This window comes from Anolis sagrei, chromosome 9 (assembly GCF_037176765.1).
Source record: "Anolis sagrei isolate rAnoSag1 chromosome 9, rAnoSag1.mat, whole genome shotgun sequence".
NCBI classification, from domain to species: domain Eukaryota; kingdom Metazoa; phylum Chordata; class Lepidosauria; order Squamata; family Dactyloidae; genus Anolis; species Anolis sagrei.
In genome coordinates this window covers 21,950,755-21,978,106 of record NC_090029.1, presented here as the reverse complement: position 1 = coordinate 21,978,106, position 27,352 = coordinate 21,950,755, and the positions used below count along the sequence as shown (strand labels likewise).

Sequence of the window (27,352 nt, the reverse complement as noted above, 5' to 3'; positions counted from 1 at the left end):
ATATAACTTACATATAAACAATAACACACAGAGTTTAAAACATTATGGCCGGGCCAGACGTAATAAATTAAAAAAATTAAAATAAACACTGGGCGTGAACAGAGGTAGGATGTATCTAAGCAGGAGGGTTTTAAAAGATAATGTAGGGAGACTGTGCTGGTACGGCTGTACCAGGAGCTCCAACTTAATTTTCTTTCTATTAAATGTCTGCATGTATTCCAAGGTTTCAGGCATACTGCAAAGGTGACTTCCCTTGGTTTGCAATTATAGGGCCAAGGACCCATCAATCATTGTTAAGTTTTCGTTCCGCCCCTTTCCCCAGGGCCCTGGGAGGAGAGGGAGCCATTTTTAGTTCAGTCTTACAGAAGGAAATTAAGCTACAGGACGTGGACCAGCTCCACCTGCAGAAAAGCTTCATTTCCTACAGCTTCGGGGGAAACAGCTTCTGGGGGGAAAGCTCTGGCTGGGAACTTACAGCCTCTCAGTCTTACAGCATCCAGGGGAAAATAGTTTTACAGACCCAAAGAACTCCAGCTGGAGAATCTACAAAACCTTGACTGGTAGGTCTACTCGGGACCCAAAACGTAGTTTGGAACCTGTTGTAGGACCCACATCAGCAAAGCCTAGATAGTAGATTGCCTGGGAGAGGTTAAAAAAGGGTTTTCCTTTCAAAAGAAAAGAATCAGTTCTCAAAGCCAGTTGCCTGTCCCTTGTGGACAAGATAAAGAAAGCCACCAGTCATTTGTATGATTGTCGTTGAAGATTGAAGAACTATTTGTTTAATTTGTTCAATAATAAAGGACTTTGTTAAACCTTTCAAGCCTCTAAAGACTCTTCCAGAGAAAAATCCTTAGGGCCTCTCTTTCAAGGCACCCTGGCTTCCCGCTGGGCACAAAGTGCACATCCTGTTCAAAAGACAATTATTACAGGCCCAGCATGTGACAGCACAGAGACCAACCCAACGGGTAGTAAAGTGCTTCTGAGGACAATTGCAGAAAATTAATCAGAGCAGGGCATTGTTTCCTTATATATGTAACGGTTGCCAAAACTCCCAGACTCAGCTAGTCGTTCGGGCATAGCCAAACCAATCAGCTTCATGCTTTGCATTTTCAGTTAACACGCCCATGAATTGATTTTTACATGCTCTAACAGCATTGTTCTGTTTTCCCATAAGTTTGGACTGTGCAGAAAAGGTGGGTATTTCTACACATATGTCATCCCAGGATGCCCACATTTCAGATGGAGGCACTGTTGGGGAATCGGAGCTGTTAGGCTCAAAATAACCCTCAGTTGGGGTGATTCCACCATAAATATAGCAGAATACCACCCGAAGTAAGAGACATCACACTGGTAACGAAGATCCACAAAGTTAAAGCAATGATATTCCCCGTAGTAACCTATGGATGTGAGAGCTGGACCTTAGGGAAGGCTGTGTGAAGGAAGATAGATGCTTTTGAACTGTGGTGTTGGGGGGAAATTCTGAGAGTGTCTTGGACCACGAGAAGATCCAACAGTCCATCCTTCAGGAAACAAAGTCCGACTGCTCATTGGAGGGAAGAATATTAGAGGCAAAGATGAAGTATTTTGGACACATCATGAGAAGACAGAAAAGCTTGGAGAAGACAATGATGCTGGGGGAAATGGAAGGAAAAAGGAAGAGGGGCCGAGCAAGATGGATGGATGGTATCCTTGAAGTGACCGGCTTTACTCTGAAAGACCTGGGGGTGGTGACGGCCGACAGGGAGCTCTGGCGTGGGCTGGTCCAGGAGGTCACGAAGAGTTGTAAGCGACTGAATGAATAAACAACAACAATATCAGAAGTAAGCTTCATAACCAGCAGAAACTTACACGTGATAAGCTGCGATAAGCTTCTATTCTTAAGATGGCACAGGATTGCAGAGTCAGAACTTTAGGTTCAAAATATTTCTTGAAGTAAAAGAAATACATTCTTGATAGAAAAGGTCTTAGAGCTAACTTACTAAATCTCATCTAAGAAAGGTGAAAGGATAAAAAGTCCATGCAGCTACATTTTGCCAAGAGAGAGGCAAAATGTGCATCTTTATAGGTAGAAAGAAGAGTAGAAGAGACTGGAAAATAGTGGAGATGGCATGGTCAACCCCAGGGCAATAAAATACCTTTGAAAAAGGAAGATCCTTCATGGCATTCAATTGCTTCATCTTCAAAGGGGGAGGAGACAGCAGGAAGTAGGAAGAGTAAAGACAAAGCCCTTTTGGGAAACTGTTCAGGAGTGGAATTCTCTGCCCCAGAGTGTGGTAGAGGCTCCTCCTTTGGAAGCTTTTAAACAGAGGCTGGATGGCCATCTGTTGGGGGTGCTTTGAATACAGTTTTCCTGCTTCTTGGCAGGGGGTTGAACTGGATGGCCCATGAGGTCTCTTCCAGCTCTATTATTCTATGATTCTATGCATAGGAATGTGGGAGGATGAATCCCCCAGCCTAATCCTGTCTCTAGTCTAGCTACTCATTGAGGTCTAGAAACTTGATGGCACAAGAGACTTGTGCAATCCAGGGATGAAACACAACAGGCACTCTTCCCGTTTAATCTATGGGCTTCCCCTAAGCTTTTTCCGGTGCTCAAATTGTGGGAGTTGTATCCAAAACACCTGGAGGGCCAAAGTTTGCCCATGCCTGAATTCGTGCTTTTCCTACATCTGTTAGGATATCAGCTGCAGTTTGCCAGACCCATGTATGTTATTTAGAGATCCATTTCCTGTGGCTGTAATACCAAGTCCTTACATTCTCACATGCATTTTTGGATGATAATCTAAAATCCAGCAAGCATCTCGGAGAAATAAAACCCTCCACTGAATTTCCACCCAGGCATTTCTACTCCCCATTCAGACCTAGAAATAAAAAATTAAAGAATTTATATATTCAAGGGCTTGTGCAGCTAAAGAAATTGCATAGATAAGGTTACATCATGGAAACATATAAATTCTCTATGTAGGATTTGACGCACATGCACAACATTCCTACAGTATTTTTTGTGGGAAAACATTTGGAAAGCCAAAAAGGATGCATGAGAGATGCTGGCAAGAGGCATGTCTGGGAGAGAGCTCCAGAGTATCTACAAGAAAAGCTTGAGCAACTGGGTTGTTGTAGGTTTTTTCGGGCTGTATGGCCATGTTCTAGAAGCATTCTCTCCTGACATTTCGCCTGCATCTATGGCAGGCATCCTCAGAGATTGTGAGGTCTGTTGGAAACTAGGAAAAGTAGGTTTATATATCTGTGGAAAGTCCAGGGTGGGAGAAAGAAGTCTTGTCTGTTGGAGCTAGGTGCGAATGTCAGGAGAGAATGCTTCTAAAACATGGCCATACAGCCCGAAAAACCTACAACAACCCAGAGATTCTGTCCATGAAAGCCTTCGACAATAGCTTGAGCTTTTTTGTATTCAGCTTGTGGAGAAGCAAACAACACAATTAGTATTGCTAGTTTTTTTCTAACTGGAAATTAAGATGTGGTTTTCAAACTTTACTTTGAGAACCCTGTGTTTCTCTTATAATCCAGAGAGAGAATTCATTATGGAGAAGCATCTTGCCATTAAGTTGTATTTTCCCCTTCAAGTTGAAGCCAAAGGGAGCAAAGGCAGCATTCTTAGGCATGCCTGTAACTTTTTTTCCCTCCCTGAATACATTGTAAGATGAAGAAACTGTCAACAACCAACTTACTAATGCCCTGAAAGATATCTCCAGCTACTACAGAGATAACCACCTGAAGCCTAACACTGCCAAAATGCAAGTGTGTGCTTTCCACTTACGTAACCATGAAGCCAACAGGAAATTGAAAGTTACCTGGGAAGGCCAAGAGCTTGAACACTGTTCCCATCCTTAATATCTCGGTGACACCTTAGATTGAGAAATAACTTTTAGGAAACACTGTATGAACACCAAGCACAAAGTAAAAAAGGTAAGGTAAAGGTTTTCCCTTGACATTAAGTCCAGTCGTGTCCGACTCTGGGGTGTGGTGCTCATCTCCATTTCTAAGCCGAAGAGCCAGCGTTGTCCGGAGACACCTCCAAGGTCATGTGGTCGGCAAGACTGCATGGAGCGCCCTTACCTTCCCACTGGAGCAGTACCTATTGATCTACTCACATTTGCATGTTTTCAAACTGCTAGGTCGGCAGAAGCTGGGCTGACAGCGGAAGCTCACACCGCTTCCCGGATTTGAACATGCGACCTTTCGGTCAACAAGCTCAGCAGCTCAGCGCTTTAAGCGATTGCGCCACCGGGGGCACAAAGTAGCTGCATGCAATAACATCTTGTGGAAACTTACTGGCAGCAAAAGGGGTGCAGACCCAACATTAATAAGAATGCTACCCCTCTATTCTGCTTTGGTTAGACCACATCTGGAATATTGTGTCCAATTCTGGGCACCACAATTCAAGAGAGATATTGACAAGCTGGAATGTGTCCAGAGGAGGGCGACTAAAATGATTAAGGGTCTGGAGAACAAGCCCTATGAGGAGCAGCTTAGGGAACTGGGCATGTTTAGCCTGAAGAAGAGAAGGCTGAGAGGAGATATGATAGCCATGTATAAATATGTGAGAGGAAGCCACAGGGAGGAGGGAGCAAGTTTGTTTTCTGCTTCCTTGGAGACTAGGACGCGGAACAATGGCTTCAAACTACAAGAGAGGAGATTCCATCTGAACATTAGGAAGAACTTCCTGACTGTGAGAGCCGTTCAGCAGTGGAACTCTCTGCCCCGGAGTGTGGTGGAGGCTCCTTCTTTGGAAGCTTTTAAGCAGAGGCTGGATGGCCATTTGTCAGGGGTGATTTGAATGCAATATTCCTGCTTCTTGGCAGGGGGTTGGACTGGATGGCCCATGAGGTCTCTTCCAACTCTTTGATTCTATGATTCTAAGAACATTATCCTTGGCCTTATCTTACTCAGCTGCTGAGTATGCCTGCCCAGTTTAGCACAAGTCTGTTCACATGAAGCAGGTGAACATAGCACTGAACAAAACATGCAGAATAATCACAGGATATCCAAAATTTACATTTGTTGATAGACTCTATAACAGTGGTTCTCAACCTTTTTTTTTTTTTAACCAGGGGCCACTTTGATCAGGGACCACTCTCCGACATAAGTACCAAAAGGGTTACAATTGTTTATTTAATTTTGTTTTAATGAATTTGTTAAATATTGATTGTTGAATTTCTTTATGATTGTGATAGCTGTGAGGCCACCCCGAGTCCCCCCTTGGGGGTGAGAAGGATGGGGTACAAGTGTATTAAATAATAATAATATTTTTATTTATTTCGTATTAAAAGAATTGCATAAATTAGTATAAGACTGATAAAAATAGAAGGTGTGCAGGTGGATAAATATCTTTTGACCAAAAACGGGCAACAGCAACGGCATTGTCTGTAGCCTCCCTGTTATATAATAATAATAATAATAATAATAATAATAATAATAATGGTTACGAATCAGGTTTTGGTCAACTTAAGATTTGGTTTGGTTACTTCGGTTGCTGATTCAGAAAATTGCATTGGATAGACCACATCAGCTCTAGTTTCTGATACAGAACATACGCCATCCAGTAGTCGCCATCTGCTCACTCACAGGAAACGATATTTAATAAGCCTCAGCACTATAAGAGGGTTTTGTGAGACTGGTAATTTTCATTGCAATGGTGTAGTAATGGTGAGGCCGTGGACCATATTTTAGTTCTTGCAGACCACTGGTGGTCCATGGACCACAGGTTGGGAATCATTGCTCTATAAGCTAGCTAGCACACCCCCCCCCCCCCCCCCCGGTTGTGTGATGGGAATTTGCTGCTAACTGTGAGAGAAATAACATTGAACACTGTGAAAACCACCCACTGCATGGCTATCAGCCTCCTCCCAGTAGACTCAAATCAAGGGAAAGTTTCATGAGAAGTACCACTCCTCTTAATGTTCCTCCAGCAACAACAAGAGCATCCCCCTGGGCAGCCAAACTAGGAAATCCCAACTGGATGGCCCCCCACAAGGATCTTCCTTCGGTGCAAATGTGGAAGTCAATGAACAGACTCAGAAGCACAGTGAGCAGATCAAAGGACAACCTGGCAGAATGGTACAACCTAGAAGAATTCTCCACCTTGTGGGACTGTGGAGCCGAACAAACAACACTGCACCTGTATACTTGTCCACAATGCCCTGCCTTATGCACAGAGGAAGAATTGGGTTGTTATAGGTTTTTTTCGAGTTGTATGGCCATGGTCTAGAGGCATTCTCTCCTGACGTTTTGCCTGCATCTATGGCAAGCATCCTCACTACCTTGGAGGATGCTTACCATAGATGCAGGCGAAACGTCAGGAGAGAATGCCTCTAGACCATGGCCATACAGCCCGAAAAAACCTACAACAACCCAGTGATTCCGGCCATGAAAGCCTTCGACAATACAGAGGAGGAATTGCTTAAAACTACAGACAATGCGGTTGCTGTTGCCCGTTTTTGGTCTAAAATGATTTAGCCTCTTGTGCTCCCTCTAATTTATCAGTTTTATACTTATGTATGCAAGGCCTTTGGCACAAAATGATAAATAAAATATACAGAAGTTTATATTTCCAAAAAGATCCTCAGCAGGTAGGTTGATGAGGAAAAATCTCTGTGCCGGCAGGACTGAAGACCTACAGGTCACAGGATTGAATCCGGGGAGAGTGTGGATGAGCTCCCTCTGTCAGCTCCAGCTCCTCATGCGGGGACATGAGAGAAGCCTCCCACAAGGATGATAAAACATCAAAAACATCTGGGCATCCCCTGGACAAAGTCTTTGCAAACGACCAATTCAATCACAGCAGAAGTGACTTGCAGTTTCTCAAGTCACTCCTGACACGGAAAAAACCCCCCAAAAAAACAAAACTTTAAAAAACTCAATAAATGTGGTGTCTGAGACCATTTGAAATACATTTTCTGAAATAATTTGCTCCTTCCTTCCTCTCTTCCTCTCTTTCTCATAATGTGCCATTGTCAGACTTTGCTGAGAGCAATGCAGTGCCGCCTAGTGACCACTACTGAATACAGACTTTTAACAGTGTTTCTTTTTCTTCTTCCCCCCAAAGTATCCCCCGCTCTTTACTTGTTTTGCTTAGTAGACCTTTAAAGGAACAAAAAGCAGTTTTTGTTTGCTCTTTTTGGACTTCTGAGGAAATGATCCCCTTAATTGGGCAGCATTATTGCAGAATAAGTGCAGGCATACTGATCTCTTTAAATGTATCCAAAAGAAAGAGATCAGGGCCAAATGCAAGATATTCCACTTTGGCAGAAAAAATTAAATGCAAAGATATAGATTGGGGGATGCCTGGCAGTACGTGTGAAAAAGCTCTTGGAGTTAAACATGAAGCCAATGGGATTTTGGGCTGAATAAATAGGAGTCTGGTGTCTAGATCCAGGGAAGTCATGCTCCCCCTCTATTCTGGTGAAACCACACTTGGAATCACCCTGTGCCCAATTCTGGGCACCACAATTGAAGGGAGATGTTGACAAGCTGGAATGTGTCCAGAGGAGGGCAACTAAAGTGATCAAGGTTCTGGAGAACAAGCCCTATGAGGAGCGGCTTAAAGAGCTGGGCGCGTTTGGCCTGCAGAAGAGAAGGCTGAGAGGAGACATGATGAGGGCCATGGATCAAGAGGTGAGGGGAAGTCATAGGGAGGAGGGCGCAGACTTGTTTCCTGCTGCCCTGGAGATTTGGACATGGAACAGTGGCTTCAAACTACAGGAAAGGCAATTCCACCTGAACATGAGGAAGAACTTCCTAACTGCCAGAGCTGTTCAGCAGTGGAACTCTCTGCCTCAGAGTGTGGTGGAGGCTCCTTCTTTAGAAGCTTTGGAACAGAGGCTAGATGGCCATCTGTCAGAGGTGCTTTGAATGCTTATGCCTGTGTTTGATGCTTTTATAGTTTTAATTGGTTTTAATATACAGTTATATGTTGTTGGTTTGGATATGTTAGATATTTTATACATATATGAAGCATTGAATTTTGCCATTTATTATGTTGTAAAGTACTGTGAGTCCCTCCCAGGGGTGACAAAATCAGTATAGAGATGCAGTTAACAACAACAACAACAATAATTTGAGTTAGGATTTGAAATCAGGGCTGATGCTTGATATTGCACTATATATTCATGCCCTGGTATGAGTCCTAGGTAAAGGTAAAGGTTTTCCCCTGACATTAAGTCCAGTTATGTCTGACTCTGGGGTGTGGTGCTCATCTCCATTTCTAAGCCGAAGAGCCAGCGTTGTCCGTAGACACTTCCAAGGTCATGTGGCTGGCATGACTGCATGGAGCGCTGGTATGAGTCCTAGCCAGGCCTTTTTCTGGGACTCTTATGCTACTGGTGTTTAAGTCCTCTTCTACTTATTGTCGCTGCACATATCTTGAGATTCATCCCTTCTTTTTGTTTCTCTATGGCAGTGGTTCTCAACCTGCAGGTCACCAGGTGTTTTGGCCTTCAACTACCTGAAATCCCAGGTAAACTGCCTGGGATTTCTGGGAGTTATAGGCCAATACACCTGGGGATCCACACATTGAGATCCACTGCTCAATGGGCCCTGTTTAGATCCCATACCTAAAGGCATAGAATTTACTATTCAAAGGGAGGGTTACATTTTTTTGTGTGGTTAATGGAAAAATGTGTACAAAAAATATTCCATCTCAGCATCAGGAACTATTACCTGTTTGTGAACGATGATGATTTACAACAATAGTTCTCAACCTGTGTGTACCCAGGTGGTTTGACATACAACTCGCAGAAATCCCAACCAGTTTACCAGTTGTTAGGATTTCAGGGAGTTGAAGGCCATCAGGGGACCCACAGGTTGAGAAACACTGATTTGCAATAACGAAGGACTTTGCTGTGTGCCTTTAAGACATTTCCAGCTTATGGTAACCCTAAAGCAAACCCATCATGGGTTTTCTTAGCAAGATCGGAGTGAGTTTTGCTTTGGCCTTCCTTAGAGGCTGAGAGAGTATAACTTGCCCAGAGTCACCCACTTGCTTTCCATGAATGCCCAGGGATTTAGTCAGGATCCAGCATACAAACCATCTCACCACGTCATTTCTCTATATTGTGTTTATGCCATTCTTTATAAACAATATCCTGAAGATGCTCGAAGCAAATAATGAAATAGTTTTGCTTTTATGTTATGCAAGTTACTTGGTCTCCTTGTCGTTTACTACATCCCCAATTTCATTGCAAAATTTCTCCATTCCATTTACTTCTGGAATTTTTCCCTTGAAGGAATTTAATCTGCCGAAAATTGCAGCACAGCTGATGAGTGACATAAGTCCTTTTCTTGACGGGCATGACCTAGGCCGCTGCTTTTCCGGAGGGCTAGATTTATTTCAGAAACAGGTATCTCTGGAGCTTCGTGTCATGCTATGTGATCCAACTTCTCTCCACCTTCCCCTTTCCAAACCTACTGCCCTTGGCAAGTGTAATTCCGGCCGGTTTCCCCAGTGTTGCTCTCTAGGCAAATGCGCTGTCACTTTTGGAAGGGAAAGTTCACATTCCTTTCTCCATCTTCCCTCCAAGTGGTTAAAAGCACCTGACTTGTCTGCAGTAGGTATCAGGGTAATTCCCAGTCATTTTCCTTTCAAATAACATTACCAGGTGTGCCTCTGAAGGATTATGTCTTTGAGACCTTGGAAGTTCTGCTGTTTGTCAGAGCAAACAATATTGGAATGGGAAGACAAAGATCACCTGGTATGAAATAGTTTGCAATCTGTTTTTTTCCCCTAACCATCCTGTGAGGAAGAGTACACTGAGAAATATTGTATGGAGATCATGGCTGAATGTGGATTTAGGTACAGATCTCTCCTTTTGACACTCAACTGTATTGTCTGATATGTCACTTAGACCAGCATTTCTCAATCTGGGGGACTCCTGGGGGATTGTGAGGGGATTTCAGCGTGGTCGCCAAATACCAGCAGAAAACATATTTCTGAGTTGGACTGGATAGCCTTAAATATTTTCTGTTGGTCATGGGGGTTCTGTGTGCTCCAATTTTGTCATTGGTGTGGCTCAGAATGCTCTTTGATTGTAGGTGAACTATAAATCACAGCAACTTCAACTCTCAAATGTCAAGGTCTATTTTCTCCCAAACTCCACCAGTGTTCACATTTGGGCATATTGAGAATTCATGCCAAGTTTGGTCCAGATCCATCATTGTTTGAGTCCACAGTGCTCTCTGGATGTAGGTGAACTACAACTCCAAAACTCAAGGCCAATTCCTATCAAACCCTTCCAGTATTTTCTGTTGGTCGTGGGAGTTCTGTGTGCCAAGTTTGGGTCAATTCCATCATTGGTAGAGTTCAGAATACTCTTTGATTGTAGCTAACTTTAAATCCCAATAGCTACAACTCGCAAATGACAAAATCAATGCCCCCCCAACCCAACCAGTATTCAAATTTGGATATATCAGTTATTTGTGCCAAATTTGGTCCAGTGAATGAAAATACATCTTGCATATCAGATATTTACATGACGATTCATAACAGGAGCAAAATGACAGTTATGAAGTAGCAATGAAAATAATGTTATGTTTGGGGATCAGCATAACATGAAGAACTGTATTAAGGGGCTATGGCATTAGGAAGATTAAGAAACACTGGCCTAGACCTTTCTCATAACCCCCCCCCCCCTTCCTTGGCCCCTTGCTTTGCGTATTTTGTCTTTTTGATCACAGTCAGTCCCCAAGTTATAAACAAGACAGGTTCTGTAGGTTTGTTCTTAAGTTGAATTTGTATATAAGTTGGAACAGGTACATTTTAAGTGCAACTTCAGCAATACACACACGCACACACAGAAGTTTTGGATATCATTGGGAAGAGTTAATACCCCTGTGGAGTTTCTTTTGCTGTCTTTGCCCGTGTTCAGAAGATTCCACCTCACTTTCTGTCCCTGTGACCAGTGGATTTTGAAAAAAAAAATTGACTCGTGGAAACAAGGATTGGTGAGAAAGCTTCAGCGGAGACACCTTTTCCCCATGATAATTTTTCCAGGAGTGAATTTCCCTTTTGAGGAATAGATTTTTCTCACTTCCTGTTGTCTCCCCCCATTCTTAACTAGGAGTTGTGTATAAGTCAAGTGTTTGTAACCCAGGCCCTACCTGTATAAGGTTGCTCCAAGGGATTGGTAGAATTTTTCTTTTAAATATCCCACACCACTCTAATGACAGCTCCAAAGCTGGGCTGTTGATATTATCAGATTCTAGTCCTCATTTAGCTTGACAAGTTTTAGATATGATAGAAATGGCAATTCGGCCACATCTGGAGGTCCATAGATTCTCCATTGCATGGAGAGAGCTTTCTCTTTCAAGTGCCTAGAATGGCAGGAACAGTAAACACTTTTGGAAAATGGAAATCTCCATAATCTTTTGGAAAATTGATATTCATAATCATTTGGGAAAACCAGGAATCTTTTGGAAAGGCATGATCTTGTTAGAGATCGTAACCTTTTGTAAAGTATGATCTTCCTTCTCACTTGAATCAACCTTCTCTTCAGTGGTAATATATCCGCATGCACTTATGCAAGGCACTTAGGTTTCTCAGATGTTAGACTGATATACCTAGATATCTCTTTGAACTGTTAGGAACAAAGATATGCGAATGCACAAAAAACAGCAAAGTTTCAGAAGTGTTCTTTCAGTTGCCCAAAAATATCTACCCTCCCTTAAAACATCTTGGTTTAAATCATGCTCTTAAGAGAGCAAAAATAAAGTAGCCTTTGTTAAAATAACATAGTTGATTTACTCACAAGCTTCATGTATTCAGCATACAGGTGCATTGCATATCAATCCAGTTACAGATAGAATTTGAAGTAGTTTCTCTGTGCAAATAACACAGGGCATCTTTCTTATAATCAACACTCCAAAGTCTAAAGCATCTTTACGGTTTTAGAGTCTAATAGAGTCTGTACAGTCTGAAAGTCTAATGGCTTCTCTAAAGCATTCTGTTTCAACTGATTTCTGTAAACCATACTGTTTCCAAAACGGAGTCTGAGTCCTGAACAGTCCCAGATCTGATCACATGGTCTGTAGTCCCTCTCACAACATAGAGTTAAGGAAAACTGCATACCAATACACACGTATACAATACAGTAAGCAATCTGAATTATATACAAAGAAAAAACTAGTAGAGGCTTGAAGAAGGTTGCTATTTCCAACAAAGACAATATAGTGGCATAATCATGAATTCGATGTTGCTTTGGAGGCAAGGCATAGCAGACTAGAGGGTTTTTCAATTCTGTGTTGCTCTGGAATAAATTGTCAGATTGAGACTCAGCCTTGCTCACTTTGCTTTGGCCCTTCCTTGTGCCCTTAAGACCCCCACACTGTTGGAATGCAACCATCCCAGATTGGCAAGATTCATAATGGATCATATTAATATGCCTGCTGTTTTTCTTTCCTGCAAAACCATTCCATTTCTACTCCCATCCCAATCGTAAAGTATGCTTCTTGGCTTTGAATTAGCAATTCTGTTCAGGGCAGAGGAGTGGCAAATCGTTTAATTTCTTGAGCTCTTTGGCAGAAACTATAATAATGGCTGCTAATTCAGATCAATTTGAAAGTGGATTAGACAAATTCATGAAGGAGTTAAGCTGTAGTTATTAGCTCTGATGGATAGACAGAGGCTCTTTTGTCTAGAAATTGCAGAGAAGGTCGGATAGATCGGTGTGGCTACCAAGATGCTTGGACAGAAGGAACATCAGTTTGTTCAGAGCTCGAAAATGTCACTTTCTGATGGTAACTCTTAAAGCAGTGTTTCTCAACCTATGGGTTAGGAGTCACAAAGGGGCTTCCAGAAGGGTCTTAGGAACCCCTTTGGCATAGACGGCTGAAGATCTCTCTTCCTATCCTTCCCTTCCTTTTCGGAAACATGCCAAATCCTTCCACTAAAAGCCCTCCTCTGCTGTGATTAGCTAGCCTCTCAGCCAAGGGGAAGGCAGTTCCTGAGACTCCAAGTGGGGAGGGGAGAGCAGGCATGCTCAGTGCATGAAAGCATGGTTCACATGTGTGGACAAAGGAGAGCGTGCAAGGCTGGAGGGAGGCTCGTGCCAGGGGTCCCTTTAAGGCATGGGGGTTCTCTGTGGGAAGTTTGGCCCAATTCTGTCATTGGTAAGGTTTAGAATGCTATTTGATTGTAGGTGAATTATAAATCCCAGCAACTACAACTTCCAAATGTCAGAGTCCATATCTATCTTTGTTTGAGTCCACAGTGTTCTCTGGATGTAGGTGAACTACAATTCCCAAAACTCAAGGTCAATTCCCACCAAACTCTTCCAGTATTTTCTGTTGGGCATGGGAATTCTTTGTTGGAAGTTTGGTCCAATTCAGTTGTTGGTGGGGTTCAGAATGCTCTTTGATTGTAGGTGAATTATAAATCCCAGCAACTACAACTCCCAAATGACAAAATCAACCCCAGTATTCAAATTTGGGTGTATCAGTTATTTGTGCCAAATTTTGGTCCAGTGAATGAAAATACATCCTTCATATCGGATATTTACATTATGATTCCTAACAGTAGCAAAATTACAGTTATGAAGTAGCAATGAAAATAATGTTATGGTTGGGGGTCACCACAACATGAGGAACTGTATCAAGGGGGTCATGGCATTAGGAAGGTTGAGAAACACTATCCTAAAATTTCTCATCTGGCATGACTATTGAGAGCTGTAGTTCATACAAATGGTTCAATCACTTGTGTGGGTTCATTCCAGTATGTTACGCCGTTTTTTCTTCTTCATAGTGATCCCTTTTACAGGTGGGTTTGCATTGCTTTTTCAAAGAAGAGGATTGCTCTTTCCTTCTCCTGCTTGTTGCCAATAGTAGAGGAAAAAGGCACACACAGAGAAATGTTATAGAGCTTGTTCACTGTTTCACCTGCAGCCGAGAATTTAGAGGGTCAATTGACTCCGGCACCACATTGCTTTTCTTTTTAAGGGAAAACAACAGGGTGCCGCAATGAGCAATATTGTACTCCAGTATCCCACTTCTGTGCCGTGCTGGATGCTTTTAATAAAGCGAGATCCTTTCTTCTTCTTGCTCCCTTGCAAAGGAACCTGATGAAAGGTGTCAGATCTGTTTTGCTTGCACCCTCTTGGGAAATGGTTGACCATCTGGCATATGGTTTGGCTGCTCCAGAGGAACGGACACAAGCTGTCACCAGCGGCTTCGCCACTTAGTATTAATAATCCTGGGTAAACACACAGAATAGATGTGTAATTGGCAACTGTTGACTGCCTTTGGTTTTTAATTAAAAGTGTTGCCCTTCTGTTAAAAACAACTAATGACAGAAACCCCATTGTGATGATGTTTGGACATCCTTAAATACCTGTAGGTTTAGGGGAGATGGATATTTCCGATGACACTTTTGTACGGTACATTTTTACAGATTGTGTATGAACTGCAACTCCAAGAGTCCACAAATGCTCTTGTCATCTAGCCACTGGTAAGAGCATGGCCTCAGAATATGTTTGGCTGAGAAAATGGGGAAAAGCAACAGGCATCCTCTTAATTTCAGAAGTATGAAGGTTTTAGGGGAGGTTTTTTTTCTGGTGAGGCTTAGTACTGATTCTTGAAGACCCTTGGACAGCCCAAAGATCTCCGAGAAACAAGTTTCTTAGCACAATAGACACTATTTCTCTTCAACTTTAGAGGAGGGCAGAAGCATATATTTCTGTTGGGACTTGATCTGAGTGTGATGTCGGGATAATCTGTCCACAAACTTTGTGGCTACCAAGACCAGATAATAATAATAATAATAATAATAATAATAATAATAATAATAACAACAACAACAACAACAACAACCTGCTTTAATTGAAATCAGTAATCGGAAAGAATCAGTACAAGAAAACTGTACTCCAAACCAGAGCTGACAGCTGGCACAACAAAGCATTGCATGGGCAGTTCCTTGACAAAACTGAAGGAAAAGTTCACAAGGAGAAGACCTGGTGATGGCTCACGAATGGAACCCTGAAGAAGGAGACAGAAGGCCTGGTTCTTGCAGCCCAGAAGCAAGCCATCCGAACCAATGCCATTAAGGCCAGGATCGAAAAATCAGCTGATGACCTAAAATGCAGACTGTGCAAGGAAGCTGATGAAACCATGGACCATCTCCTCAGCTGCTGCAAGAAAATCACATAGACAGACTACAAACAAAGGCACAACTCTGTGGCTCAAATGATTCACTGGAACATCTGTCACAAGTACCACCTACCAGCAGTAAAGAATTGGTGGGGTCATAAACCTGCAATGAGCACACAAAAATACTGTGGGACTTTCAAATCCAGACTGACAAAATTTTGGAACACAATACACCAAAATTGACAAAATCACAGTCTGTCAACTGCTAACCTTACTTGGATCTGCGCACATCATACATCACACAGTTCTAGATGCTTGGGAAGTGTTCGACTTGTGATTTTGTGATGTAAAAGCCAGCATATAGATCTCATTTGCTGTGACGTACTGTATTTTTGTATCAATAATAAGAATAATAATATTTTATTTATATTCCACCACCATCTCCCCGAAAGGATTCGGCAGATAATAAAGAAACTCAGCAGTGTAAACATATAAATACAACAAAGTACATAAGCAAAATAACACAATAACAACATAAACATATTACATAAAATATCATATAAAACTGTTATCAATGTAAAAGATTCAATAAAATGCAGCAGTGGCTGCAGATATAAAATGGACTGTAATTAATATCAGTCCCGAAAAGTGCAAAGGTGAAACAAATCATTAGATCCTCGAATATAACAGATAGGGATTGTAAACATGGCTATAGGCTTGTTTGAAGTTTGTTGTGAAAGCTTGGAGAGTGGAGGCTAGTCTAATCTCTTTTGGGAGGGCATTCCAGAGCCAGGGAGCCATCACTGAGAAGGCCCTCCCTCTCGTTCCCACCAACAGAGGTGGGACCAAGAGGAGGGCCACCCCGGCAGATCTTACTACTTACTTACTTACTTACTTACTTACGCGATCCCTCGTAGTCCGAGGATGATAGTCCTCCAAGAGTGGTAACCTGGGGGTGGATCCATAGATGGCTGTGAAGCCCTATTCTTGATCTGCATCTTCTCCCACAGTGAGGGCATCAGTTTCCAGATGGGAGCCGGTCCCGGTCAGGGTTGGCTTGACGCGCCTTCCTCTTGGCACGTTTCTCTCTTTTGCCCTCCGTACCTTGTCAGAATCTGCAGCACTGCTGGTCACAGCTGACTGCCAACTGGAGCGCCCAAGGGCCAGGGCTTCCCAGTTCTCAGTGTCTATGCCAGAGTTTTTAAGGTTGGCTTTGAGCCCATCTTTAAATCTCTTTTCCTGTCCTCCAACATTTCGTTTTCCATTCTTGAGTTTGGAATAGAGCAACTGCTTTGAGAGACGATGGTCGGGCATCTGGACAACTTGGCCAGTCCAGCGGAGTTGATGGCGAAGGACCGTCGCTTCAATGCTGGTGGTCTTAGCTTCTTCCAGCACGCTGACATTTGTCCACTTCTCTTCCCAAGAGATTTGCAGGATTTTCCGGAGGTCGTGCTGATGGAATTGTTCCAGGAGTTGCATGTGACGTCTGTAGACAGTCCATGTTTCGCAGGCATATAGCAGGGTTGGGAGAACAATAGCTTTATAAACAAGCACCTTGGTCTCCCTACGGATGTCCCGGTCCTCAAACACTCCCTGCTTTATTCAGAAAAATGCTGCACTCGCAGAGCTCAGACGGTGTTGAATTTTGGAGTCAATGTTGACTTTTGTGGAGAGGTGGCTGCCAAGGTAGTGCAAACATTTTCTAATGTTACACCATTAAGCTGTATTTCTGGCATTGGAGAGGGATTAGCCAATGACTGGTTCATAGAAGGAGATGTGATCTTGAAGATAGGTTGGACCTAAGATTTGTTAATACCACCGCAAAACACAAACAGGACTTTTTGGAGAAAACATTTTGCTCCTAACTGAAAAGATTTTGTTATAGAATGTGCCAAAGATGGCATCATTTTGTCTTGGAGAAGCACATCCCTTTTATTTCTTTATTTCTCCATAATATAGATGTGGAAGGAAGCCCAAAGAAAGCTATCTATCTATCTATCTATCTATCTATCTATCTATCTATCTCCACAATAGTTCATGCTGCACTAAAAACCAGCTTGTCTTAAAAATACTGCTGCATCCTGTCTCTTTCGCTTTTCCCCCCCCTTCCTTCTTTTTGAGAGTAATGGAGTTGTAGAGAAACCACATTCCTCCTGCACTTTTCTGGGTGCACCTCTGTTAAAAAGTTTATGATTTTCAGAGCAAAGGTGACCTTTCCCTTTGTGCGTCAAATGGAGGCGAATGGCCCGTCTTCATTGGTAGCAGGGCACTGAGCCAAGTAAACATTAGTCAATCCGAGCTAGGTATGAAATTAAGTTACACTTTTGTTTGCCGGCCTGTGCCAGAGGCCCGCTTTGATCTTGGAAGGCTTTTCTCCAAATGGGTCTTGGCAGCCTGGCTTTTCCATTTGTTCGCTGCTTCAAGTGAAGTGAGTTATAATAACCACCTTGTGTGGTAGTGATTTCAAACAGATGACATTATTTGGGTAATAATAAATGAGGGAAGGTAAACATGCTCGAATTAGCTCTTTCTGGGCGAAGGGCAGCGGTGCGGCTGGAAGCACTTGCTTGTCCTGGGTTGTTACTGGAATTCATCTGCCTTTACTTTTTGCTCTGGAGTTGTTTAAAACCTTGAATTGTGACTTTATATTAATAGCAGTGCTTTGTGTACATGTGAATGAACCTCTGGACCCAGTTTTTTCAGCATTAAACAAATATGTGGAAGTTTATCTTCATTTGCATTGTCAACTGGAAAAAAAGACTTCTGAAGCTATTACCTGATAAGGAGCCCCCAAACCCTTGTGCTGGCAGGACTGAAAACTGACAGGTCGGAGGTTTGAATCCGGGGAGAGCGTGGATGAGCTCCCTCTGTCAGCTCCAGCTTCCCATGCGGAGATATGAGAGAAGCCTCCCACAAGGATGATAAAGCATCCGTGCCTCCCCTGGGCAGCATCCTTACAGAAGGCCATTTCTCTCACACCAGAAGCAACTTGCAGTTTCTCAAGTTGCTCCTGACATGAAAAAAAAATTACCTTGATGTATAGCTGTCCCCACAACTAAGGAATTCAGGGCACTGCATGGGAGTTTTCTCCCTCCTATTGTTACTGGAAGATATGTTGCAGAGCTTGAAAGAGTCTTAGGACCTTAACACATTGGGATGGAGTTCCTGGTGGTGCAATGGGTTAAACCCTTGTGCTGGCAGGACTGCTGACCAAAAGATTAATGGTTCGAATCCAGGAAGCCAGGTGAGCTCCTGTGTGTCAGCTCCAGCTTCCCATGCAGGGACATGGGAGAAGCCTCCCACAGGATGGTAAAACATCCGGGCGTCCCCTGGACAACGTCCTTGCAAACAGCCAATTCCCTCACACCAGAAGTGACTTGCAGTTTCTCAAGTTTATTTATTTATTTTATTTACAGTATTTATATTCCACGCTTTTCACCCCGCAGGGGACTCAGGGCGGATTACAGTGTACACATATATGGCAAACATTCAATGCCAGTTTGACATACAACATATACAGACATACACAGAGGCTATTTAACTTTTTCTGGCCGCCAGGGGAGCTGTCTCCTTTCATTGTCCATCTGCAACACTGATGAAGTACTTCCGCATTCCCCGCATGCTTTTGCTGGAGTGCTTTGCTGGAGTCTTTTTTATGGCCTCATAAATTAGTTAATTTAGCCTCCCCGCACAAGGTGGTACCTAATTTTCCTACTTGACAGATGCAACTGTGCTCCTGACACCAAAAAAATAAATCACATTGAGATATACTCCCAATGCCATTCTCTCTTAATGAATGTTTTACTTATAGTTTTAATTGTTAATATATTGTTGCGTTATGTAGTGGCATCAAATTGCTGCCAAATGTAAGCCGTCCTGAGTCCCTCTTCGGGGGTTGAGAAGGAACGGGATAGAAATACCAGAAATAAATAAATAAATAATAAATATTCCGTTTCTGAGACACTTTTCACAATTCCAAACGGGTCCTATCGCATAATGTTTTCCCCATTCCATCAGTAATCTGTTGGAATCAGTTGGCAAAATGTTACAGAAGTGGAGAAATTGCACATTGAGAAATTGCACATGGGATTCTAAGCATGTTTTTTAATTTACTACAATTTATACGTTGCTTGAGGTGTCAGTGTTCCACACTGGTTTTTTGCCATAGGTTTAGGTACCAGGTAGTATTTTTCTGGTAGGAGGAATCTCATTGGCATCAGCACCTTGGTGGACTTTGCTACTCAATGGAAAGGGCAAAATGTCCTTCTCTCTTCAAGTATATCTTCTCATTTCAGACATGCTCATCGGCTATTTACATGAAAGGTTCTGTGCCTTGAGGATGGGCATGTTGGGGAAGACAGCGTTTGAGAGATGAACTTTATCAATGGGTTAAGATTAACCTCTTTGTGTTTGTGTCTTCCCCTCCCCTCTCCCTTTCCTTTTAGGGTGACTGCCTCATCACCATATTGCTCACTGAAGATGACCAAGTTGGAAATGATGATGTAGTTTTTTACCTAGTTTTCACTGGATCTGCTGTTCAACACTGTACCAGCACGAGGAAACTTGATTCAGGGAAATTGGAGACCATTGCCCCTGGTAAGCTTGCCGACAAAAAAAATTAAAAATTGTTTATTTATTTATTTACAGTATATTTCCCCCTTCTCTGAAGGGGACTCAGAACACATATACAGCAAACATTCAATGCCAAATATACAATGACAAGACATTCAAGAGATAGAGGTACAAATAGGCTTTTTCTCATCATTCGACATCTTTGGAGGCTGTGCTCGGTTCTGGCCACAGGGGGTGCTGTCGCTCCATCTCCTTGCTGAAGAGCTTTCTTTGTTTGTAAACATTCCTCCGAAACTCCAAGCCTAAAATTCTTTAGGGGTCTCTTTCAAATCTATGATATGATACCTGTGTATGTGTGTGTGAATCATGTATATCTATCTATGGCTGGATGGCTCTTTGTCAGGAGGGCTTTGATTATGTTTTCATGCCCTGATGAAGGGAGTTGGAATGGATGGCCTTAAGTATTTTCAGTTGGTCATGGGGGTTCTGTGTGCCCCAATTCTGTCGTTGGTGCGGTTAAGAATGCTCTTTGATTGTAGGTGAACTATAAATCCCAGCAACTACAACTCCCAAATGTCAAGGTCTGTTTTCCTCAAACTCCATCTGTGTTCATATTTGGGCATATGGAATATTCATGCCAAGTTTGGTCTAGGTCCATCATTGTTCGAGTCCAGAGTGCTCTCTGGATGTAGGTGAACTACAATTCCCAAACTCAAAGCCCACCAATACCTTCTAGTGTTTTCTGTTGGTCATGGGAGTTTTGTGTGCCACATTTGGTTCAATTCCATCATTGATGGTGTTCAGAATGATCTTTGATTGTAGGTGAACTATAAATCCCAGAAACTACAACTCCTAAATAACAAAGTCCATTTTTTTTGAGTGATGGTCACTCCTTAGGTTAGTAGGTGTCTTGTGGCCAAATTTGGTGGAAATTTGTCCAGTGGTTTTTGAGTTATGTTAATCCCACAAACTTACATTGCACTTTTATTTATATAGACTAGCTGTCCCCTGCCATGTGTTGCTGTGGCCCAGTCTGTGTATAAGTGATTTAAGATCTTCTGGGGAGGCCCTGCTCTCGGGCCCGCCTCTATCACAAGTGAGGCTGGTGGGGACGAGAGACAGGACCTTCTCAGTGGTGGCCCCCCCGCCTGTGGAACTCACTCCCCGGGGAAATTAGGTCATCAACATCCCTCCTCTCCTTCTGAAGGAAGCTGAAAACATGGATATGGGACCAGGCCTTTGGGTAATCTGGCAGACTGACAAGGTAATGACGACCAGAATTTGGAAAGGACTATGGGCAATGCTGAATGGACTTACGGATTTTAGAACTCGGTGAACGTTGGCCACTAGATTGGCTTTTAGTTGTTATTGTATTAATTGAATGTTTTAACTTGTGGTTATTGTTATCTATTTTTTCTGTTGAATTGTTGGCATCGAATTATGCCGATTGTAAGCCGCCCTGAGTCCCCCCTAGGGGGTTGAGAAGGGTGGCGTAGAAGTGCCCGAAATAAATAATAAATAAATAAATTGTGTGTGTATATTTGTATATATGTGGTTTTGCGCATGCATTGTAATGTATTTTTAAATGTTTGGCTTTTAAGTCCCTTCCGCAGTGTTTTTCAGTGTTTTTAATGAGCGATGGTCACTCGTTGGCCTGATAGGTGTATTGTGTCCACATTTGGCGGCAATGAATCCAGTGGTTTTTGAGTTATGTTAATCCCACAAACGAACTTTAAATTTTTAATTATATAGATTGTAAGCAATGGCTCGGAGCCTTGACCCTATTATAAGCTGAGGGAAGCTTTTTCAGCCCAAAAAAGGACTGAAAAACTCTTATTTGGGTATATATGTTATATCCTTGGTGGAGCATTCAGACATACCTCTTCCCTCCACAGCTAAAACTAGTATAAAGTCTACTAGCTGCCCCCTGCCACGCGTTGCTGTGGCCCAGTTTGTTGATCTGGAAAATAAAATAATGAGAAAATGTTGGTTTCTAATATATGTAATGTCTTTCTGCTTGTGGGTAAACAGTATTTCTTGCTGTTTCTTTGTCAGTGTTGATGTGGAGAGTGTCTGGTTTGCCCACCCTGGAATATGCAACATATCATTGTCCTTCTTTAAGGGTCCCTTTCAAATCTAGGATACTATATCTCTGTGTGTGTGAATCATATCTATCTATATCTATGGCTGGATGGCTCTTTGTCAGGAGGGCTTTGATTATGTTTTCTTGCCCTGATGTAGGGAGTTGGATTGGATGCCCTTAAGTATTTTCTGTTGGTCATGGGGGTTCTGTGTGGGAAGTTTGCCCCAATTCTGTTGTTTGTGGGGTTCAGAACGCTCTTTGATTGCATGTGAACTGTGAATCCCAGTGACTGCAACTCCCAAATGTCAAGGTCTATTTCCCCCAAACTCCATCTCTGTTCATATTTGGGCGTATTGAGTGCTTGTGCCAAGTTTGGTCCAGATCCATCATTGTTCGAGTCCACAGTGCTCTCTGGATATAGGTGAACTACAACTCCCAAACTCAAGGTCAATGCCCAGCAAACCCTTCCAGTATTTTCTGTTGGTCATGGGAGTTCCGTGTGCCAAGTTTGGTTCAATTCCATTGCTGATGGAGTTCAGAATGCTCTTTGATTGTAGGTGAACTATAAATCCCAGCAACCACAACTCCCAAATGACAAAATCATAATTTTTTGAGTGATGGTCACTCCTTGTGCTGTGAGACGTTTTGTTTGGATTTGATGGGAGAAACATTTCGTGAAAGGAAGCCTTCTAATTCTCAAGCGCTGAAGAAGAGTCATGGATATGAAGCCTGAGAAGGAAAGCTGCCTTTGGGTTTTGCGCTCTCCTCCGTCCTGCACCACATACTTGCATGGCCTGTGGATCAAGAAAACCTCACTTTGGTAAACAGAGGCTGGTGGTTTGGTTGCGAAGCATGAACCTTTCAGTTATGGTGTTATCCTTTGCAGGGCTAGCTGTCTTCTAACCGCCGGTCCCACGCCAAATGTATGTAATTGCATCCCTAAATTGTATATTGAATCAGGTTCGTGCAAACCATTATGGGGACTCAAAGCCAGTGTTATTTGGCTGCTGCAGGCTTAATAATGAGTGAGAAATGAACTGTAACAGAAATCAATCCCTTGTTTATACAGAGGAGGAATTGTGGGGGAAAGTGGCATGGAGAGTAGGAAGAAGTTTAATGGCTGGCTTTTCGTCTAAAACATTATCCGAGCGTAATTTTCCACACTGCTCCACTGACCCAAATTGAATGCAATTTTTATGCTTTCAGGACAGTTTTTTAAGCTTTAACTCAGATCTATCTGAAAGGAGCTGCTGTGGCTCGATGGGTTAAACCCTTGTCCCTGCTTAACTGCTGACCTGAAGGTTGGAGGTTCGAATCCCAAGATGGGGTGAGCTCCCATCTGTCAGCTCCAGCTCCCCATGCGGGGACATGAGAGAAGCCTCCCACAGGCGTCTCTTGGCAATGTCTCTGCAGACAGCCAATTCTCTCACACTAGAAGCGACTTGCAGATTCTCAAGTCGCGTCTCACACAATAAAAAAATGTTTTTTATGTATTTATTTCCTATATTTATTCTCACCCCTGCGGGAGGACTCAGGGCAACCTTACAAAAGCACCATACGGTGTCATCAGTGCATTAAAAATATTAAAATTATATTAAAACAGTAGTTAAAGCAATTGATTAATACACGCCTATTAAAATCAAAATCCAAAAATCCAGTCCAGGTCAAATCATTGCCATAAATGTTAAAATCTTTTTTCATTTGTTGCTCACTGATCGAATGCTTGGTCCCATAGCCAGGTCTTGATTTTCCTTCTAAAAGACAGGAGGGAAGTGGCCACTCTGATATGTCTGGGGAGAGCATTCCACAGGCGGGGGGCCACTGATGAGAAGGCTCTGTCCCTCATCCCCACCAGTCACATTTGCAATGTCGGTGGGATCGAGAGCAGGGCCTCCCCAGATGATCTTATGTTTCGTGATGGTTCGTACCAGGAGATATGTTCAGACAGGTAGTCTGGGCCAGAACCATTTAGGGCTTTATAGGTTAAAACCAGCACTCTGAATTGTGCTCGGAAGCTGATTGGCAGCCATTGGAGCTAGTGTAACAGAGGAGTTGTGTGCTCCCAGTACGCCGCTCTGGTGAGTAGCTTGGCTGCCGACCGTTGGATTAATTGAAGTTTCCGGGTAGTCTTCAAAGGCATCCCCATGTAGAGTGCGTTGCAGTAGTCTATACGGGATGTAACCAGAGTGTGGACCACCGTGGCCAGAAATCTGAAAGACACCAGATCTAGTTTGATTTGGATGCTAAGCATAGCCAGATTTACTTAGCACTTGGATGTGAGATTGCCAACAAATGCCAGGTGTGATAGGATATATTTCAGAGGATTTCACCACTGGGGATTTCTCACCTATGAAATGTATGGGTTGCCATAAATGGATAGGCGACTTGAAGTCCTATGCACAACTATAAACAAGTGGGGGAGTGAGTGCCCCATTTGCAGGAAATGTCTTCTGTGGTTGGAGTGCTGTCAGCTGATGCCTGGATGCGGAAAGTAGAAATGTCCTCACGTTAACTCAGAGAATGTGTCCATTCTTTTCAGTCTGTCTGCACAGAGAAAACATTTCAATATCAGCTTGAAACTGCATGAAATTGTCAGTACAAATGTGCTATGATAAAGAAGGCATCTCTTGTCTTGATTTCCCAAACAGTAGGCTTGCTTATCTTGCTTGCTTAGGCAATCCCTCATTGTCCGAGTAGGCTTGTCTTCCAAGATCAGTGTACTAGCAGTGGGTACGTAGGTGACTTTGGAGCCCTATTCTTGACCTGCATGTTCTCCCGCAGTGAGGGCATTGGTTTCCAAGTGGAAGGAGGTCCCGGTCAGGGTTGGCTTGATGCACTTCCTCTTGGCACATTTCTCTCTTTCTGTTTGTGCCTCTTCAAATTCTACAGCACTGCTGGTCACAGCTGACTTCCAGCTGGAGATCTCAAGGGCCAGAGCTTCCCAGTTCTCAGTGTCTATGCCAGAGTTTTTCAGGCTGGCTTTGAGCCCATCTTTAAATCTCTTTTCCTGTCCACCAACATTCAGTTTTCCGTTCTTGATTTTGGAGTAGAGCAACTGCTTTGGGAGACGGTGGTCAGGTATCCGGACAACGTGGCCGGTCCTGCAGAGTTGATGGCGGAGGACCATTGCTTCAATGCTGGTTGCCTTTGCTTCTTCCAGCATGCTGACAGTTGTCTGTTTGTCTTCCCAAGAGATTTGCAGGATTTTTTTTGGAAGCAACACTGATGGAATCATTCTAGGAGTTGCATGTGATGTCTGTAGACAGTCCACGTTTCGCAGGCGTATAGCAGGGTTGGGAGGACAATAGCAAGAGATTTGCAGGATTTTTTTTGGAGGAAACACTGATGGAATCGTTCTAGGAGTTGCATGTGATGTCTGTAGACAGTCCACGTTTCGCAGGCGTATAGCAGGGTTGGGAGGACAATAGCAAGAGATTTGCAGGATTTTTTTTGGAGGAAACACTGATGGAATCGTTCTAGGAGTTGCATGTGATGTCTGTAGACAGTCCACATTTCGCAGGCGTATAGCAGGGTTGGGAGGACAATAGCAAGAGATTTGCAGGATTTTTTTTGGAGGAAACACTGATGGAATCGTTCTAGGAGTTGCATGTGATGTCTGTAGACAGTCCACGTTTCGCAGGCGTATAGCAGGGTTGGGAGGACAATAGCAAGAGATTTGCAGGATTTTTTTTGGAGGAAACACTGATGGAATCGTTCTAGGAGTTGCATGTGATGTCTGTAGACAGTCCACGTTTCGCAGGCGTATAGCAGGGTTGGGAGGACAATAGCAAGAGATTTGCAGGATTTTTTTTGGAGGAAACACTGATGGAATCGTTCTAGGAGTTGCATGTGATGTCTGTAGACAGTCCACGTTTCGCAGGCGTATAGCAGGGTTGGGAGGACAATAGCAAGAGATTTGCAGGATTTTTTTTGGAGGAAACACTGATGGAATCGTTCTAGGAGTTGCATGTGATGTCTGTAGACAGTCCACGTTTCGCAGGCGTATAGCAGGGTTGGGAGGACAATAGCAAGAGATTTGCAGGATTTTTTTTTGGAGGAAACATTGATGGAATCGTTCTAGGAGTTGCATGTGATGTCTGTAGACAGTCCATGTTTCGCAGGCGTATAGCAGGGTTGGGAGGACAATAGCAAGAGATTTGCAGGATTTTTTTTGGAGGAAACACTGATGGAATTGTTCTAGGAGTTGCATGTGATGTCTGTAGACAGTCCACGTTTCGCAGGCGTATAGCAGGGTTGGGAGGACAATAGCAAGAGATTTGCAGGATTTTTTTTGGAGGAAACACTGATGGAATCGTTCTAGGAGTTGCATGTGATGTCTGTAGACAGTCCACGTTTCGCAGGCGTATAGCAGGGTTGGGAGGACAATAGCAAGAGATTTGCAGGAATTTTTTTGGAGGAAACACTGATGGAATCGTTCTAGGAGTTGCATGTGATGTCTGTAGACAGTCCACGTTTCGCAGGCATATAGCAGGGTTGGGAGGACAATAGCAAGAGATTTGCAGGATTTTTTTTGGAGGAAACATTGATGGAATCATTCTAGGAGTTGCATGTAATGTCTGTAGACAGTCCACGTTTCGCAGGCGTATAGCAGGGTTGGGAAGACAATAGCAAGAGATTTGCAGGATTTTTTTTGGAGGAAACATTGATGGAATTGTTCTAGGAGTTGCATGTGATGTCTGTAGACAGTCCACGTTTCGCAGGCGTATAGCAGGGTTGGGAGGGCAATAGCTTTATAAACAAGCACCTTGGCATCCATAAGGATGTCCCGGTCCTCAAAAGCTCTCTGCTTCATTCAGGAAAATGTTGTACTTGCAGAGCTCAGGCGGTGATTTCCCAAACAGTAGGACAGGGCTAGCATTCTTTACACCTGCATAATTTTACAATCAATCCTGTGCCATTTCGAGCTCACGTTCTGCTTTGTCTGACTTTCTGTCTTTGGACAACTGTGAAGAGCTTTGAAGTCTTGTGTGCCCCATGCCATGCAAAGGGTTCTGGGATGATTCTCTCAAGAACACATTCCCAAGTCAGGTGGAGCCCTGCCCAAGCCTGTTAGGGCTTCCTTGTCATTTCCGAGGATTGAATACACTTCAATTTACTCACGTAAATGCTAAAGGGCAGACCCTCTGCTCCGGGGAAGTTTCATGCTTGTGGGTGAGCCTTTCTTTCGCAAAGCTTGTCTGCCACTACTTGTTATTAATTGGGATTCCTCCCTGAACTTCTGGGGAGCCTGAAGCAGAGTTTGAGGATGATAGCTCTCTCCGGCTACAGGAAAACTTTCATGCTTCTCTCTTACAAATATATCCTTTTCATTGCTATCTCTCCCAGAGTATTTTCATTTTCATGTCGTACATATGACCCGCCCACTGTGTTTGGTTTTTTTTCTTTGTATTTTACACAGTTTTATTTTATTCATATGTTTCACTTATTTTATTGCGATGTTATTTTTGCCATTTTGTATTTATTTTACTGTAATTGTATTATTGGGCTTGGCCTCATGTAAGGTGCCCTGAGTCCCCTTTGGAGAGATGGTGGTGAGGTATAAATAAAGATTATTATTATTATTATTATTATTGACACAAAAGCACA

The 27,352-nt window shown here is 43.1% G+C and overlaps 1 protein-coding gene across 10 annotated transcripts in view; it reads left to right on the top strand.

Moving 5' to 3' along the window:
* Positions 1-27,352, top strand: part of AKAP13 (A-kinase anchoring protein 13) — a 290,558-nt gene that overhangs the window by 93,404 nt on the left and 169,802 nt on the right. For all 10 annotated transcript variants that reach the window (XM_067471354.1, XM_067471352.1, XM_067471349.1 and 7 more), the window contains one exon: positions 19,536-19,686. In XM_067471354.1, coding sequence (XP_067327455.1) covers positions 19,536-19,686 — 151 coding nt within the window. The remainder of the gene's footprint in view (positions 1-19,535; positions 19,687-27,352) is intronic.